Source organism: Salvelinus alpinus, chromosome 21 (genome assembly GCF_045679555.1).
Source record: "Salvelinus alpinus chromosome 21, SLU_Salpinus.1, whole genome shotgun sequence".
Classification (NCBI taxonomy): Eukaryota; Metazoa; Chordata; class Actinopteri; order Salmoniformes; family Salmonidae; genus Salvelinus; species Salvelinus alpinus.
Window position 1 is genome coordinate 190,518 of NC_092106.1, and position 12,527 is coordinate 203,044.

Below are 12,527 nucleotides of genomic sequence, written 5' to 3' on the forward strand. Positions count from 1 at the left end.
CGAATACAAACTTACATGTTGTATAATTCTCCTACATCTTTACTCCTGTGAAATCACATGGATGTTTGTGAAACAAACAGGCAAAAACTTGGAATATGGTCATACATGTGTACGCGAAAATGTGTCTTTTTGAATTTTGTGTAATGTTAGTAGGCTAGCCTAGTCAAGGATGCATCAGGCAATACATATTGGCACACTTCACTTCTTGTTGCAGACCAAGAGTAACAAAGTAAACCTTGAAGTTGGAGGTTTAAGAATCTCATTATGTCATTATGATGAGGATTTGGGCATCTTAAAGAAACATTAGATCCATGCTTAGGGCCAGACTCCTAGTTCCAGTTCCTTCTGTATGTAACTAAATCACTAACAGTTTGAATATGGCTTTCGTTGACCTTAATGACCTTGGTAGACTCACCTCTGGGCCGGCGTCACCAGGCGCACCTGGCTTCCCTTCGTCTCCTCTCCTCCCAGTGAAGCCTGGACGACCAGCCGGCCCTGGGAGGCCAATGTCTCCCTTCACACCTAGAAACCAACCAGACTTTACACGCTTACATTGTAACTCACATCCAGTGGTCAACATAAATCAGGGCGCACAAAAAGATTACAGTGCACAAAAAGATTCATACCTCAACAGAGATAGAATAAAATAGTATTACAAGGACCTTCCCAGCAGACAGGGGACATTCTAAGGACATTTGGTGACCTTCATATTAGGCCCGTTTTAGGGTTATGGCGAGATGCTATCCCAGCATGCCGTTCTCTAGATCTAGGAGTCTTTTGCCTAGAGTTCCCTCTGTCATTGACGACCAGGCCAGGATGTTTTTAGGGCGTTCTCAGGACACTCAGTGTATCAGTTGGCAGGACGTCACCCGGTGGAATATTCCCCCCCCCCAAAATAACTCTACCCACCTACCTGGGCATCTGCACCCTCATTTCATTATACACTGCCTTCGATTAAAATGGTTTTTTCCCCCTCAACAATCTTCACACAATCCCCCATAATGATAATGCAAAAATTACGCTACAAGCTTAGCACCCCTGTCTTTGGGAAGTTTCTCCCATTCCTCTCTGCAGATCCTCTCAAGCTCAGTCAGGTTGGATGGGGAGCGTTGCTGCACAGCTATTTTCAGGTCTCTCCAGAGATGTTGATCGGGTTCGTCCGGGGTCTGGCTGGGCCACTCAAGGACATTCAGAGACTTGTCCAGAAGCCACCCCTGCGTTGTCTTGGCTGTGTGCTTAGGGTCATTGTCCTGTTGGAAGGTGAACCTTCACCCCAGTCTGAAGTCCTGAGCACTCTGGAGCAGGTTTTCATCAAGGATCTCTCTGTACTTTAATCCATTTATCTTTGCCTCGATCCTGACTAGTCTCCCAGTCCCTACAGCTGAAAAACATCCCCACAGCATGATGCTGCCACCACCATGCTTCACCGTAAGGATGGTACCAGGTTTCCTCCAGATGTGACGCTTGGCATTCAGGCCAAAGAGTTCAATCTTGGTTTCATCAGACCAGAGAATCTTGTTTCTTATGGTCTGAGAGTCCTTTAGGTGCTTTTTGGAAATATCCAAGCGGGCTGTCATGTGCCTTTTACTGAGGAGTGGCTTCCGTCTGGCCACTACCATGAAGGCCTGATTGGTGGAGTGCTGTAGAGATGGTTGTCCTTCTGGAAGGTTCTCCCATCTCCACAGAGGAACTCTAGAGCTCTGTCAGAGTGACCATTGGGTTCTCGGTCACCTCCCTCACCAAGGCCCTTCTCCCCCGATTGCTCAGTTTGGCCAGGCGACCAGCTCTAGGAAGAGTCTTGGTGGTTCCAAACTTCTTCCATTAATTATGATGGAGGCCACTGTGTTCTTAGGGACCTTCAATGCTACAGACCTTTTATGGTACCTTCCCCAGATCCGTGCCTTGACACATTCCTGTGTCAGAGCTCTACGGACAATTCGTTTGACCTAATAGCTTGGTTTTTGCTCTGACATACATGGTCAACAGTGGGATCTTATATGGACAGGTGTGTGCCTTTCCAAATCATGTCCAAGCAGTTGAATTTAACACAGGTGGACTCCAATGAAGTAGTAGAAACATCTCAAGGATGATCAATGGAAACAGGGTTTATATGAGCTCAATTTCGAGTCTCATAGCAAAGGGTCTGAATACTGATGTAAATAAGGTATTTCTGTTTTTTATATTTAAGAAATTAGCAAACATTTCTAAAAACCTGTTTTAGCTTTGTCATTATGGGATACTGTGTGTAGATTGCTGAGGATTGTTATTTATTTAATCAATTTTAGAATAAGGTTAACATAACAAAATGTTGAAAAAGTCAAGGGTCTGTTACTGTTGCCCAGCCCATCAAGCCCTGATTAGTGAACTACTGATCCATTCACAGACCTTTGTCTGTTGGAAAGGTTAGGGACACCCAACTACATGAACAGTGCTTAACATACAATGATTTCACTGTACATATTTGACACACTTTGACATAAATGATTTCATTGTAAATGTTCATTTATACAGTACTTACTCTTCAACATGTCCTCATCTGGGATTTGAACTCACAACCTTTGAACTCACAACTATTACAATATTCCAGCTAAGCCACCATTAGTGTTAATCGATTAGTAGGATTTGGTTTCATAAAAAAATAAATAATACATATTATATTCACGGTTTTCAATTTGAGTTAAAAAACATTTTTTTTAATAAATGCATTGTGGGTTGAATTGTGTAACAACACAGAATAAAACAATTGATGGTATTTAGTATTTCTACAGATTTTTTTTAAGTTCATATAAGGAAATCAGTCAATTGAAATAAATGCATTAGGCCCTAATCTATGGATTTCACATGACTGGCCAGGGGTACAGCCAATCACAATGAGTTTTTCCCCACAAAAGAGCTTTATTACAGACATATATACTCCTCAGCACCACCACCCCTCCTCAGACGATCCCACAGGTGAGGGAGCCGGATGTGGAGTTCCTGGGCAGGCGTGGTTACATGTGGTCTGCGGCTGTGATGCCGGTAGGATGTACTGCCAAATTCTCTAACACGATGTTGGAGGCAGCTTATGGTAAATAAATTAACATAAAATTCTCTGAACATTCAATTCTGTGGTATTGTGGTATGTGATAAAACGGCACATTTTAAAGTGGCCTTTTACTGTTCCCACTACAAGGTGCACCTGTGTAATGAGCATGCTGTTAAATCAGCGTCTTGATATGCCACAACTGTCAGATAGATGGATAATCTTGGCAAAGGAGAAATGCTCACTAACAGGGATGTAAACAAATTCCTCCACAAAATGTTAGAGCAATAAGCTTGTTGTGCATATTGAAACCTTAAGGGATCTTTAATTTCAGCTCAGGGGACCAACACTTTTTACGTTTATATTTTTGTTCAGTATAAATACATCCAATGGCAAGATAGAATGTTCAAAATCGACCAATGAAAAGTCGCCCTTACCTTTAATGCATAGATAGATGTCACCTTTCTGACCTTTTGGACCCCGGACACCTGCAAATCCTGGGAAGCCCTATAAAATGGATTATTTTGTTTTTACAACATTAACCTGGTTCTGTTTGTTGTGTATAGCCTTGGCTAAGCATTGCAACTATAGGATAAATTATGGTTGGGCAGGAGTTGTCCCAGAGGTGCCAATCGGCCTATAGGCAGGCTACATGCTGCACGTAGGGCCCTGCGAATTGCAGGATATTAACATTTTTCGCTCCCCCACCAAGAGGGAGCTCACTAAAATGTTTTGATCACAAGTTGGGGGGGACACGCAACCAAATCTTGCTTACTTTATTGGGCCTAGGGTGCATGATATGTGCCTTGATATTCTGGTTTTCACGGAGATCTGGTTCAAGGGTTCGATCAAGGATATGGACAATGAAATTACATCTTCAGGTGTGATAGACTAAAAAAGGGGGGAGGGGTGGCCACATATGTGAAATCGACTCGTTTTCTAAGTGTCACTATCCCCCAAAAGTTTGTGTTTGGTTGTAGCTGTGGCCTCACACCAAAATACGCATTTGTTTGTAGTAGGGATCGCCCCCTTGCTGCACTGATGGAAGCGGTTGATACTATTCTGAATATTTTAAACCTTTTCTGTCATCTGAATTTAGTTATTTTATGAGATTTTTACTTTAAGTGGCTTACCCCGGCCTCTGATCATTTGAAGAATATTTGTTTTGACTTTAACCTGACTTCCGCCCCGCACCTATTGAGTGGTGTATTTGCTAATGACATCAGTGATAACGTATGTTTTAGAGATGACAAACATAAAAACATTGATCATCGTATAATTATGTAGATAAATGTTTTATTTTACTCCTCTATCAGCTGCATGCCTGAATCTGAATTGGCTCTTGAACTTTTGTCAACTATTGTTATATCTCTAGCAGACTAACATGCTTGCATTAAACGCCGTAGAGTTAAAAATAGAACAAATCCTTGGTTCTCTATAGAGCCTAAAGATCTCATTATGATGAGAAATCAGGGCCAAGGCAAAAAAAGCTGACTCGGCACTGTGCTGCCCTCTTTATTGACATATTGTAGGCTTTCAGTTAGGTTTCCTTGAAATGAAGAAAGGTGTCCCATGGTGATCCATTTTAGGGCCTGTACTTTTTACTGTCTATATAAACAATGTTGATCTATCTGCAATTTTTTTTTTTTACATACACCTGTATCCAAATGACACTGTTGTGTTTGCTATTGCCCACATGGTTGACCCGGCTCTTTTGGAGGTTCAATATGCCTTTATTGCTTTGCGGAATGCCTTTGTTGAACTGAAATTGGTATTTAATGCCGGTAAAACAAAGTATATGTTATTCTCCAAATCATGTAAAAATGTATCTGATGATTCATGCATATTTACATTGGTTGGTGCCCTCATTGATCGTGCCCCCACTTATAAATAACTCGGTATCTGGATTGACGAAAAACTATCTTTCAAAAAGCATGTTGATGAGTTAGTTAAGAAATTAAGAATTAAAATGGGTTTCCTTTTATAGGAACAGGTCATGCCAGTCATTAAATAGCAGAAAACAAATAATGCAGTTAACATTCATACTGGCTCTAAAATATGGCGATATTCTCTATGTGAATGCAGCTGCCACTGTATTGAAGCCATTGAAAGCAGTTTATCATAACGCACTATGCTTTATTAAGGGTGATAGGTTCTGTACACATCACTACATTCTGTATCAGAAAGTGGGCTGGCCCTCTTTGAAGTCTCGTAGATTGATGCATTGCACTATATTTGTTTATAAAGGCCTACTGCATAAAGTTCTGCCGTACCTTTCTTCATTGTTAACTTACAGATGTACGAGATACCAGACCCAGTCTCAGGGATGGATAACTCTGGAGATCCTTTCGATCTCCACTGAGTTAGGTCAATCTGCTTTTATTATTTCTGCATGGAATAATTTCCAAGGCTAAAAAATATTGATTAATTGGTGCCTCTAAGACAATTAAAAGGCTGATTGAGGACCTTTTTACTGAAGAATGTGTTTGTTTTCTATGATTGTGTTTTCCTTTTTGTGTATTGATGTGTACAGTGCATTTGGAAAGCATTTGATTAAAATTGATTAAGTTAAATGTTTTCCTCATCAATCTACACCCAATACTGCATAATGTCAAAGCGAAAACAGGTTTAGATATTTTTGCAAATGTATTAAAAATAAAAAAACAGACTTTATTTACATAATATTCAGACCCTTTGCTATATGACTCCATTATCATCCTTGAGATGTTTCTATCCTTGAGATGTTTCTCCACCTGTGGTAAATTCAATTGATTGGACATGATTTGGAAAGGCACACACCTGCCAATATAAGGTCCCATAGTTGACAGTGCAAGTCAGAGCAAAAACCAACCCATGAGGTCGAATTAATTGTCCGTAGAGCGCAGAGACAGGATTGTGTCGAGGCACAGATCTGGGAAGGGGTACCAAAACATTTCTTCAGCGTTGAAGGTCCCTAAGAACACAGTGGCCTCCATCATTCTTAAATGGAAGAAGTTTCGAAACTGAGCAATCGGCCAAACTGAGCAATCAGGGGAGAAGGGACTTGGTTAGAGAGGTGACCAAGAACCCGATGGTCACTGTGACTGAGCTCCAGAGTTCCTCTGTGGAGATGGGAGAACATTCCAGAAGGACAACCATATCTGCAGCACTCTACCAAGCAGGCCTTTATGGTAGAGTAGCCAGACAGAAGCCACTCCTCAGTAAAAGGCACTTAACAGCCCGCTTGGAGTTTGCCAAAAGGCACCTAAAGGACTCTCAGACAATGATAAAAGAGATTTTCTGGTCTGATGAAAGCCAGATTGGACTCTTTGGCCTGAATGTCAAGTGTCACGTCTGGACGAAACTTGGCACCATCCCTATGGTGAAGCATGGTGGTAGCAGCATCATGCTGTGGGGATGTTTTTCAGCGGCAGGGACTGGGAGACTAGTCAGGATCGAGGCAATGATGAACGGAGAAAGTACAGAGAGATCCTTGATGAAAAGCTGTTCCAGAGCACTCAGGACCTGAGTGGGGCGATGGTTTTACCTTCCAACAGGACAACGACCCGGCCAAGACAACGCAGGAGTGGCTTTGGGACAAGTCTCAATGTCCTTGAGAGGCCCAACCAGAGCCCAGACATGAACCCGATTGAACATCTCTAGTGAGACCTGAAAATAGCTGTACAGTGACGCTCTCCATCCAACCTGACAGAGCTTGAGAGGATCTGCAGAGAAGAATGGGAGAAACTCCCCAAATACAGGTGTGCCAAGCTTGTAGCGTCATACTCAAGACTAGATGCTGTAATTACTGCGAAAGATGCTTCAGGAAAGTACTGAGTAAAGGGTCTGAATACTTATGTAAATGTGATATTTCATTATTAAATTTTTTATAGATTTGCAAACATTTCTGAAAACCTGTTTTTGCTTTGTCATTATGGGGTATTGTGTATTGATTGATGAGTGAAAAAACTATTTAACACATTTTAGAATAAGGCTGTAACGTAACAAAATGTGGAAAAGTCAAGGGGTCTGAATTCTTTCTGAATGCACTGGATATTGATGTGTATAGTGTATATTGATGTCCATTGATGTGTATACAGGGCTCATCTGTAAAAGAGATCTTGGTCTCAGCATGACCCTGTCAAAATAAAGGTTAAATAAAAATATAGCTTTTCCTGATCCGCTCACAGGGTCAGGAAAAACTCTTGGTCTTAGTTAGAACACTGACAATGATACTCACGTCTGCACCACTTCTTCCTATGTCTCCGGGAAAACCAATGTCGCCCCTCAGGCCTGGTGCCCCACAAAGTCCTGGTAACCCTGGCAATCCCGGAATCCCCACGATGCCAGGGTCTCCCTTTGAAGGCGGGAGAAGCTCACAATCACAATCACCATCACTTCCTAAAAACAATGAGACAAAGAGAATAAGAAAGATACAGGATTAGGGTTTCACTAATTTGACAAAGGGGCCAATTACAGATATTGACATCATTGAAGGGGTCAGAAAATGGAGCACAATTCTTAATTATTTAATGTATGGTGGGCCACACAATAAATGGCTTGCAGGCCACATTTGGCCGGACATATGCTGTGTTGTGCACCCCATGGAATACAAAAAGGCATAGAGTACAGATGCAGGATCTTAATTTGATAACTTCTTTGTGGATAAGAATATTTCTGCTTAGCAGGACATGCAAACCTGTAGTGTATTTGATTTTTACAAAGGGTTCTAAAGTTTGTAATTTCCACTTTCGAAATAACATCCACAACAACCGTCTTTTACACTCAGTTTCAACCTGCTGTTGAACTTATTTCTTCAAATTGATCCTCACAGTGAGTTTTAAAACCACAACACTGTTTTGATGATAAGTGTTTGATGTAATTTTTTATTGTATTTGCATTGATGTCAGTGGTTAGAGGGACAATAGAGCCCTGAGTACCAGGCCATTAGGACCTGATGGTAGTTAGCAAGTTGGGTACTACCAAAGCATGTCCAGAGTGCATGAAAGGAGATCACATGGCATGTGGAATTTTACCGCGGTCATGACTGCCGATGATGGCGGTAATACAGTCACCGCAACAGCCCTAGACACGCACTAATAATTCCACATGAATAAATCCATGTTACATAACAACTCACCTCTGCTACCAGGGAACCCTGCAGATCCAGGAGGACCTTGATCTCCATCTGCTCCAGGCTCTCCTGGTGAACCAGGGGTGCAGTACGTACCTGCAGCACAACCATGATTATACACCTTGACCGAATATCCCAATGGCTGAGTGAATGGGTACTCAAATATTTTGAGAGATCAATTCAATCGAATCCACAGTGCACTATTCATACAGTATGTTTTTATCCTATGGTCGAATGAAATCAATGAATGGTTTTGGGTACTGTAAAAATGACTGCTACTACAATGCAGACTCCCCTCAAAGGAATTCCTGGATCTAATAAAGTGCATGTCTAAATGATGGTGTTTTTACTCAGGTGTTTATCTTGAGAATATCTTGAGAATTAATTCAAACCAGTGAAACAGGAGTGCTCACCTCCACAACCTATGTGGCGCCCACCCAACACACATCACAAGACACACGATGATGTCATACGAGGGGCACACACAGAATGATGACATCATCCCGGGTGGGACACAATGATGACATCATTGCAGGAGACACAAAGGCATGCAGATCAGACAGGGAATAGGGTTAGCAAAACAAACACAAGTGGAATATTAGCTGACAAGATGATGAAAAATGGAAGCAAACTACACTGGTGACTCGAGGAATCCTGTAGACCCTCAATTGCTATATTTGCACCTTTGGTTAGTTGAGGGGTTCTTGGAGGAACCCTTAATATTTCAATGTAGCAAAGGGTTCCTGGAAGAACCCTGGACTACAGGCATGGCTAAGTAGGGGCATGGCTTTCAGATGTCACGTTTAATGCCACCCGTGGGAGTAAATGTCATTCCTGTTAACATGTGAAGACAACAGAACAGATGAAGGTTGAGCAGTGACAGGTTTGTATCTTCAATGAGGCTTACTGAGGTGTAGGAGTTCCTCAAGAGCATATGCAAATCCTATAGCTGGAATAGTTACCGCTTTATAACTATATATAATCATTAATGTCAATAATTTGAATATTATATTAGAATTTGTAATATGCCTAAATATTGAAGGGAAAATGTAATTTGCTGTGGACAAACTTAACATGATGAACAGGAATAGAAACCCACAGTGGAGGTGTGATAATACACATACAACCTAGCTGTCAAACAGGGGAATGGTTTTAACCATTTTTCCACCATGCATTTTTTCTATAGGGGATTTTAGAAAAACTTAAAATAAGGGCTGTGTTTGTGTAGGCTTACCCTGGCGTGACATTTTGATAACCATGTAAATCTTTCCTGGACAAGGTGACTTTTATCAATATATTCGTCTTTATTTACTCTCAGATTCAAAAATTCTAATTAGCATCAAAGTAGACATCATGCAAGACTACAAATCCCTGCAAGCTCCTGCACAACATCTCTAACAGTTACATTTTAAGAAATGTAGCCAATTTATTCATTACTACATTTAGCTAACATTAGATAGTTAATCCAGAGATTCTTACCTTTGCCTCGATTCGGCAGTCTCCTCTAGATCATCATGGCATTTGTAGTTCTTTATGATAGTCACATTAACAACTAATTAGCATTTCATTGGTTGGGGTTAAATACAGGCAACTATATTGATAAAAGTCACCTTGTCCAAGAGCGATTTACATGGTTATCAAAACGTCACGGTAAGCATTCCACAAAACACAGACCTTATTTTAAGTGTTTCTAAAAAACGAATGGTAGAAAAACGACTGGAACCATTTCCCTGTTTGACTGCTAAGGTTTATGGGTATTATGACTCATACTGTGGTACTCTATGACATTTACTCTATGGGGTGGCCAAAAATAACTACCTAAAAGCCACGCCTCCAATAAGCAATGCCTGAAAACTTCTAAAAGGCTGCCACGTCTACAATATATTATTAAAAAGGTTCAAAATTGAACCCATCCCATTACAAAAAGGTTCCTGTTTCAACCATTACACAGGGGTTCCTCGAAGACCCTTTCCCCCCCACAGGCTCCTTTACTTCTAAGAGTGTACACACAACAACATTGCAATACAAGCTGTAAAGAACTTAACATTATCTACAGTACCAACACAATTTCTACAATTACAAGCCAGAATCGAGTCTACAGTAGGTGTTGAGTATTTAAGTCCACATTCAGATGCTATGATAATGAATGCATCAAATATCAAGAGATTAGTAGAAGACAGGCCATGTTCTATGAGAGAAGTGCAAGAGATGGGGACAAAATGCACTTGAGGTTACAAACCTGGGGGGCCGCGCTCTCCTTTCAGACCATTGAGGCCTGCTGTGCCCGGTTTACCAGGCTCTCCAGGTGTAGGCCCGTTCTGGTAGTATATCCCTGTCTCTCCTTTAAACCCCTTGGTGCCAGTGATCCCCATTGGGCCAGGCTCACCATTGGTACCTGAGGAGAGACAGCATGACATGGTAAGGTAGAGTTACAGTACAAAGACCTTATTAGACACACACGCACACGCACATGCATATAAACAAGCACGCTCACACTGGAGCAGAACTGTATTTTGAGATGGGGGGTATTAGTACTGGCCAGGGGACTTTTGGGTCACTGACCAGGTATTGATACCCCAGGCAGTCCTTGGCGGCCGTGCATCCCCATCTCCCCAACATCTCCAGGGGGTCCTGGTCTTCCAGGCAGCCCCAACTCCCCTGGAATCCCTGAAACAGGTTACCATGGGAGTCACAATTACTGCATTAAATGGGTTAGTAGTTTTAACTCTTCACTAGCTATATAGGTTTCCAACCAATTGGCAATAGATTTTTATGCAAATATTCTAAAATCTGCATAAAGAATATGCACATTTTCCAACCAGTTGTGTGTTTCCACCAAACTGACTTGTTGCAGATAAAAATCAGTGTGTCAGTGCGTGATCTACTTTTTTCCTTACGTTTTCATGTACCGAATAAAAATTTGAAGTTCAATGTGTTTCTATCGCACTTTCAACTCTACCGATAGTTTTGACACAAAAACAGTTGCGTTAAATAGCAAATGTGCCTATTCTGGTCTTAGCACATGCCCTCTAGCTAACAGCTCACAGATACAGTGCAGGTAACTGTATTTCCTCTGAGTTTATGTGCATGGGTTATTTTTGGTTGGCTGTTCTAGATCCTTAAGTGAGGAGTGTCAGCATGTATATAATGACACTAGACACCAGACCTCCATAGTCCATTATTTAAAGAGTCTAATGCTGAATCACATGTCTTGGTAGCATATCTCACTTTGATACAACCAGTGGGAGAAATGTCTAGAAACTTTTTCTATAATGTTTTCCTCAAGTTTCATTATGGATGATCCATACTACTAAATGTAAATAGTAATCAAACCATGCAGTACTAGTACGGTTCTAGATATACCCTGCTATTGGTTCTACCTGGAACCCAGTGTAGAAAGTTCTTCATGAGAGGGTTCTGCAAAGCACCAGACATGGTTCCCCTACAGGGACAAATCAAATAACCCTTTTTTTATGTATGGGTTCTAAGTAGCACCAAAAATGGTTCCTACTTAGAACACTGGTGCTACTTAGACCCCTCTCATGATGGTTCTACATAGAACCATTATAAACAGGCTCTCCAAGGACTCAAAAAGAGTTATCCTACAGGAACAATGAAAATTAAATGAAAAAAACAGTTTTTGGTACAAACTAGACCCTTTTTTCTAAGAGTGTATGAAAAACATAATCAGTTGATTTGATATCTGGGATAGTGTGAATGGATGTTACAGCCTGCGCAGGTAAAATCTATAAAGACTAACTGGCGAGAGTGACATATCTTTATAAAGTCTTATCACAGTTGTTTTATTAAAATCAGTTTTATCAAGGTGTTTTAGTGATACAGTGAATTTCTTAACAGACAATGTGCTCACCTCTACAAGCTGTACGACGGCCATGTAACACACACCACGACCCACAAGACACACGATGATGATGTCATGCCAGGGGGAAAAACAATGATGACATCATGCCAGAACACACACACAATATGCCCACAAAGTCCCATTCTCCTTTAATCGTTTAGTCAATCAGTCTTTCCCATCAGTTTCCTTACGGGTGAGGTCTCAGTAGAGATCAAGATGAGTCAAGGGAGTGTTACAGAAATCATGTCTTCCACCAGTTTCCACCCGCAACTGTAATTTGATTCGATTGCCTATTTATTTTGGGGGGTTAAAACATTGTACATTTAAACAGTACAAAGACCCGAGGATAACACATGAAAGCATTATACAACACTTATTTCCAATGTAGTCGTCGCGCTAAATGAAATGCCATTATCATGTTTGTCACCATTCTTGAAGTGGAACTGAACCGATGGAGAGAGGGAGCAACTAAATGGAAGAGGAGAATGTTAAATGGGCTATTGACCATGCCAGCATGCAGTGTTTTTTTT

The 12,527-nt window shown here is 41.2% G+C and overlaps 1 protein-coding gene across 2 annotated transcripts in view; it reads right to left on the minus strand.

Moving 5' to 3' along the window:
• col4a4 (collagen, type IV, alpha 4) overlaps positions 1-12,527 on the minus strand; it is a 170,289-nt gene that overhangs the window by 58,004 nt on the left and 99,758 nt on the right. For both annotated transcript variants that reach the window (XM_071356391.1, XM_071356390.1), the window contains exons 19-24: positions 10,698-10,802; positions 10,375-10,530; positions 8,142-8,231; positions 7,242-7,402; positions 3,460-3,529; positions 416-522 (exon numbers count right to left, since the gene is read on the minus strand). In XM_071356391.1, coding sequence (XP_071212492.1) covers positions 416-522; positions 3,460-3,529; positions 7,242-7,402; positions 8,142-8,231; positions 10,375-10,530; positions 10,698-10,802 — 689 coding nt within the window. The remainder of the gene's footprint in view (positions 1-415; positions 523-3,459; positions 3,530-7,241; positions 7,403-8,141; positions 8,232-10,374; positions 10,531-10,697; positions 10,803-12,527) is intronic.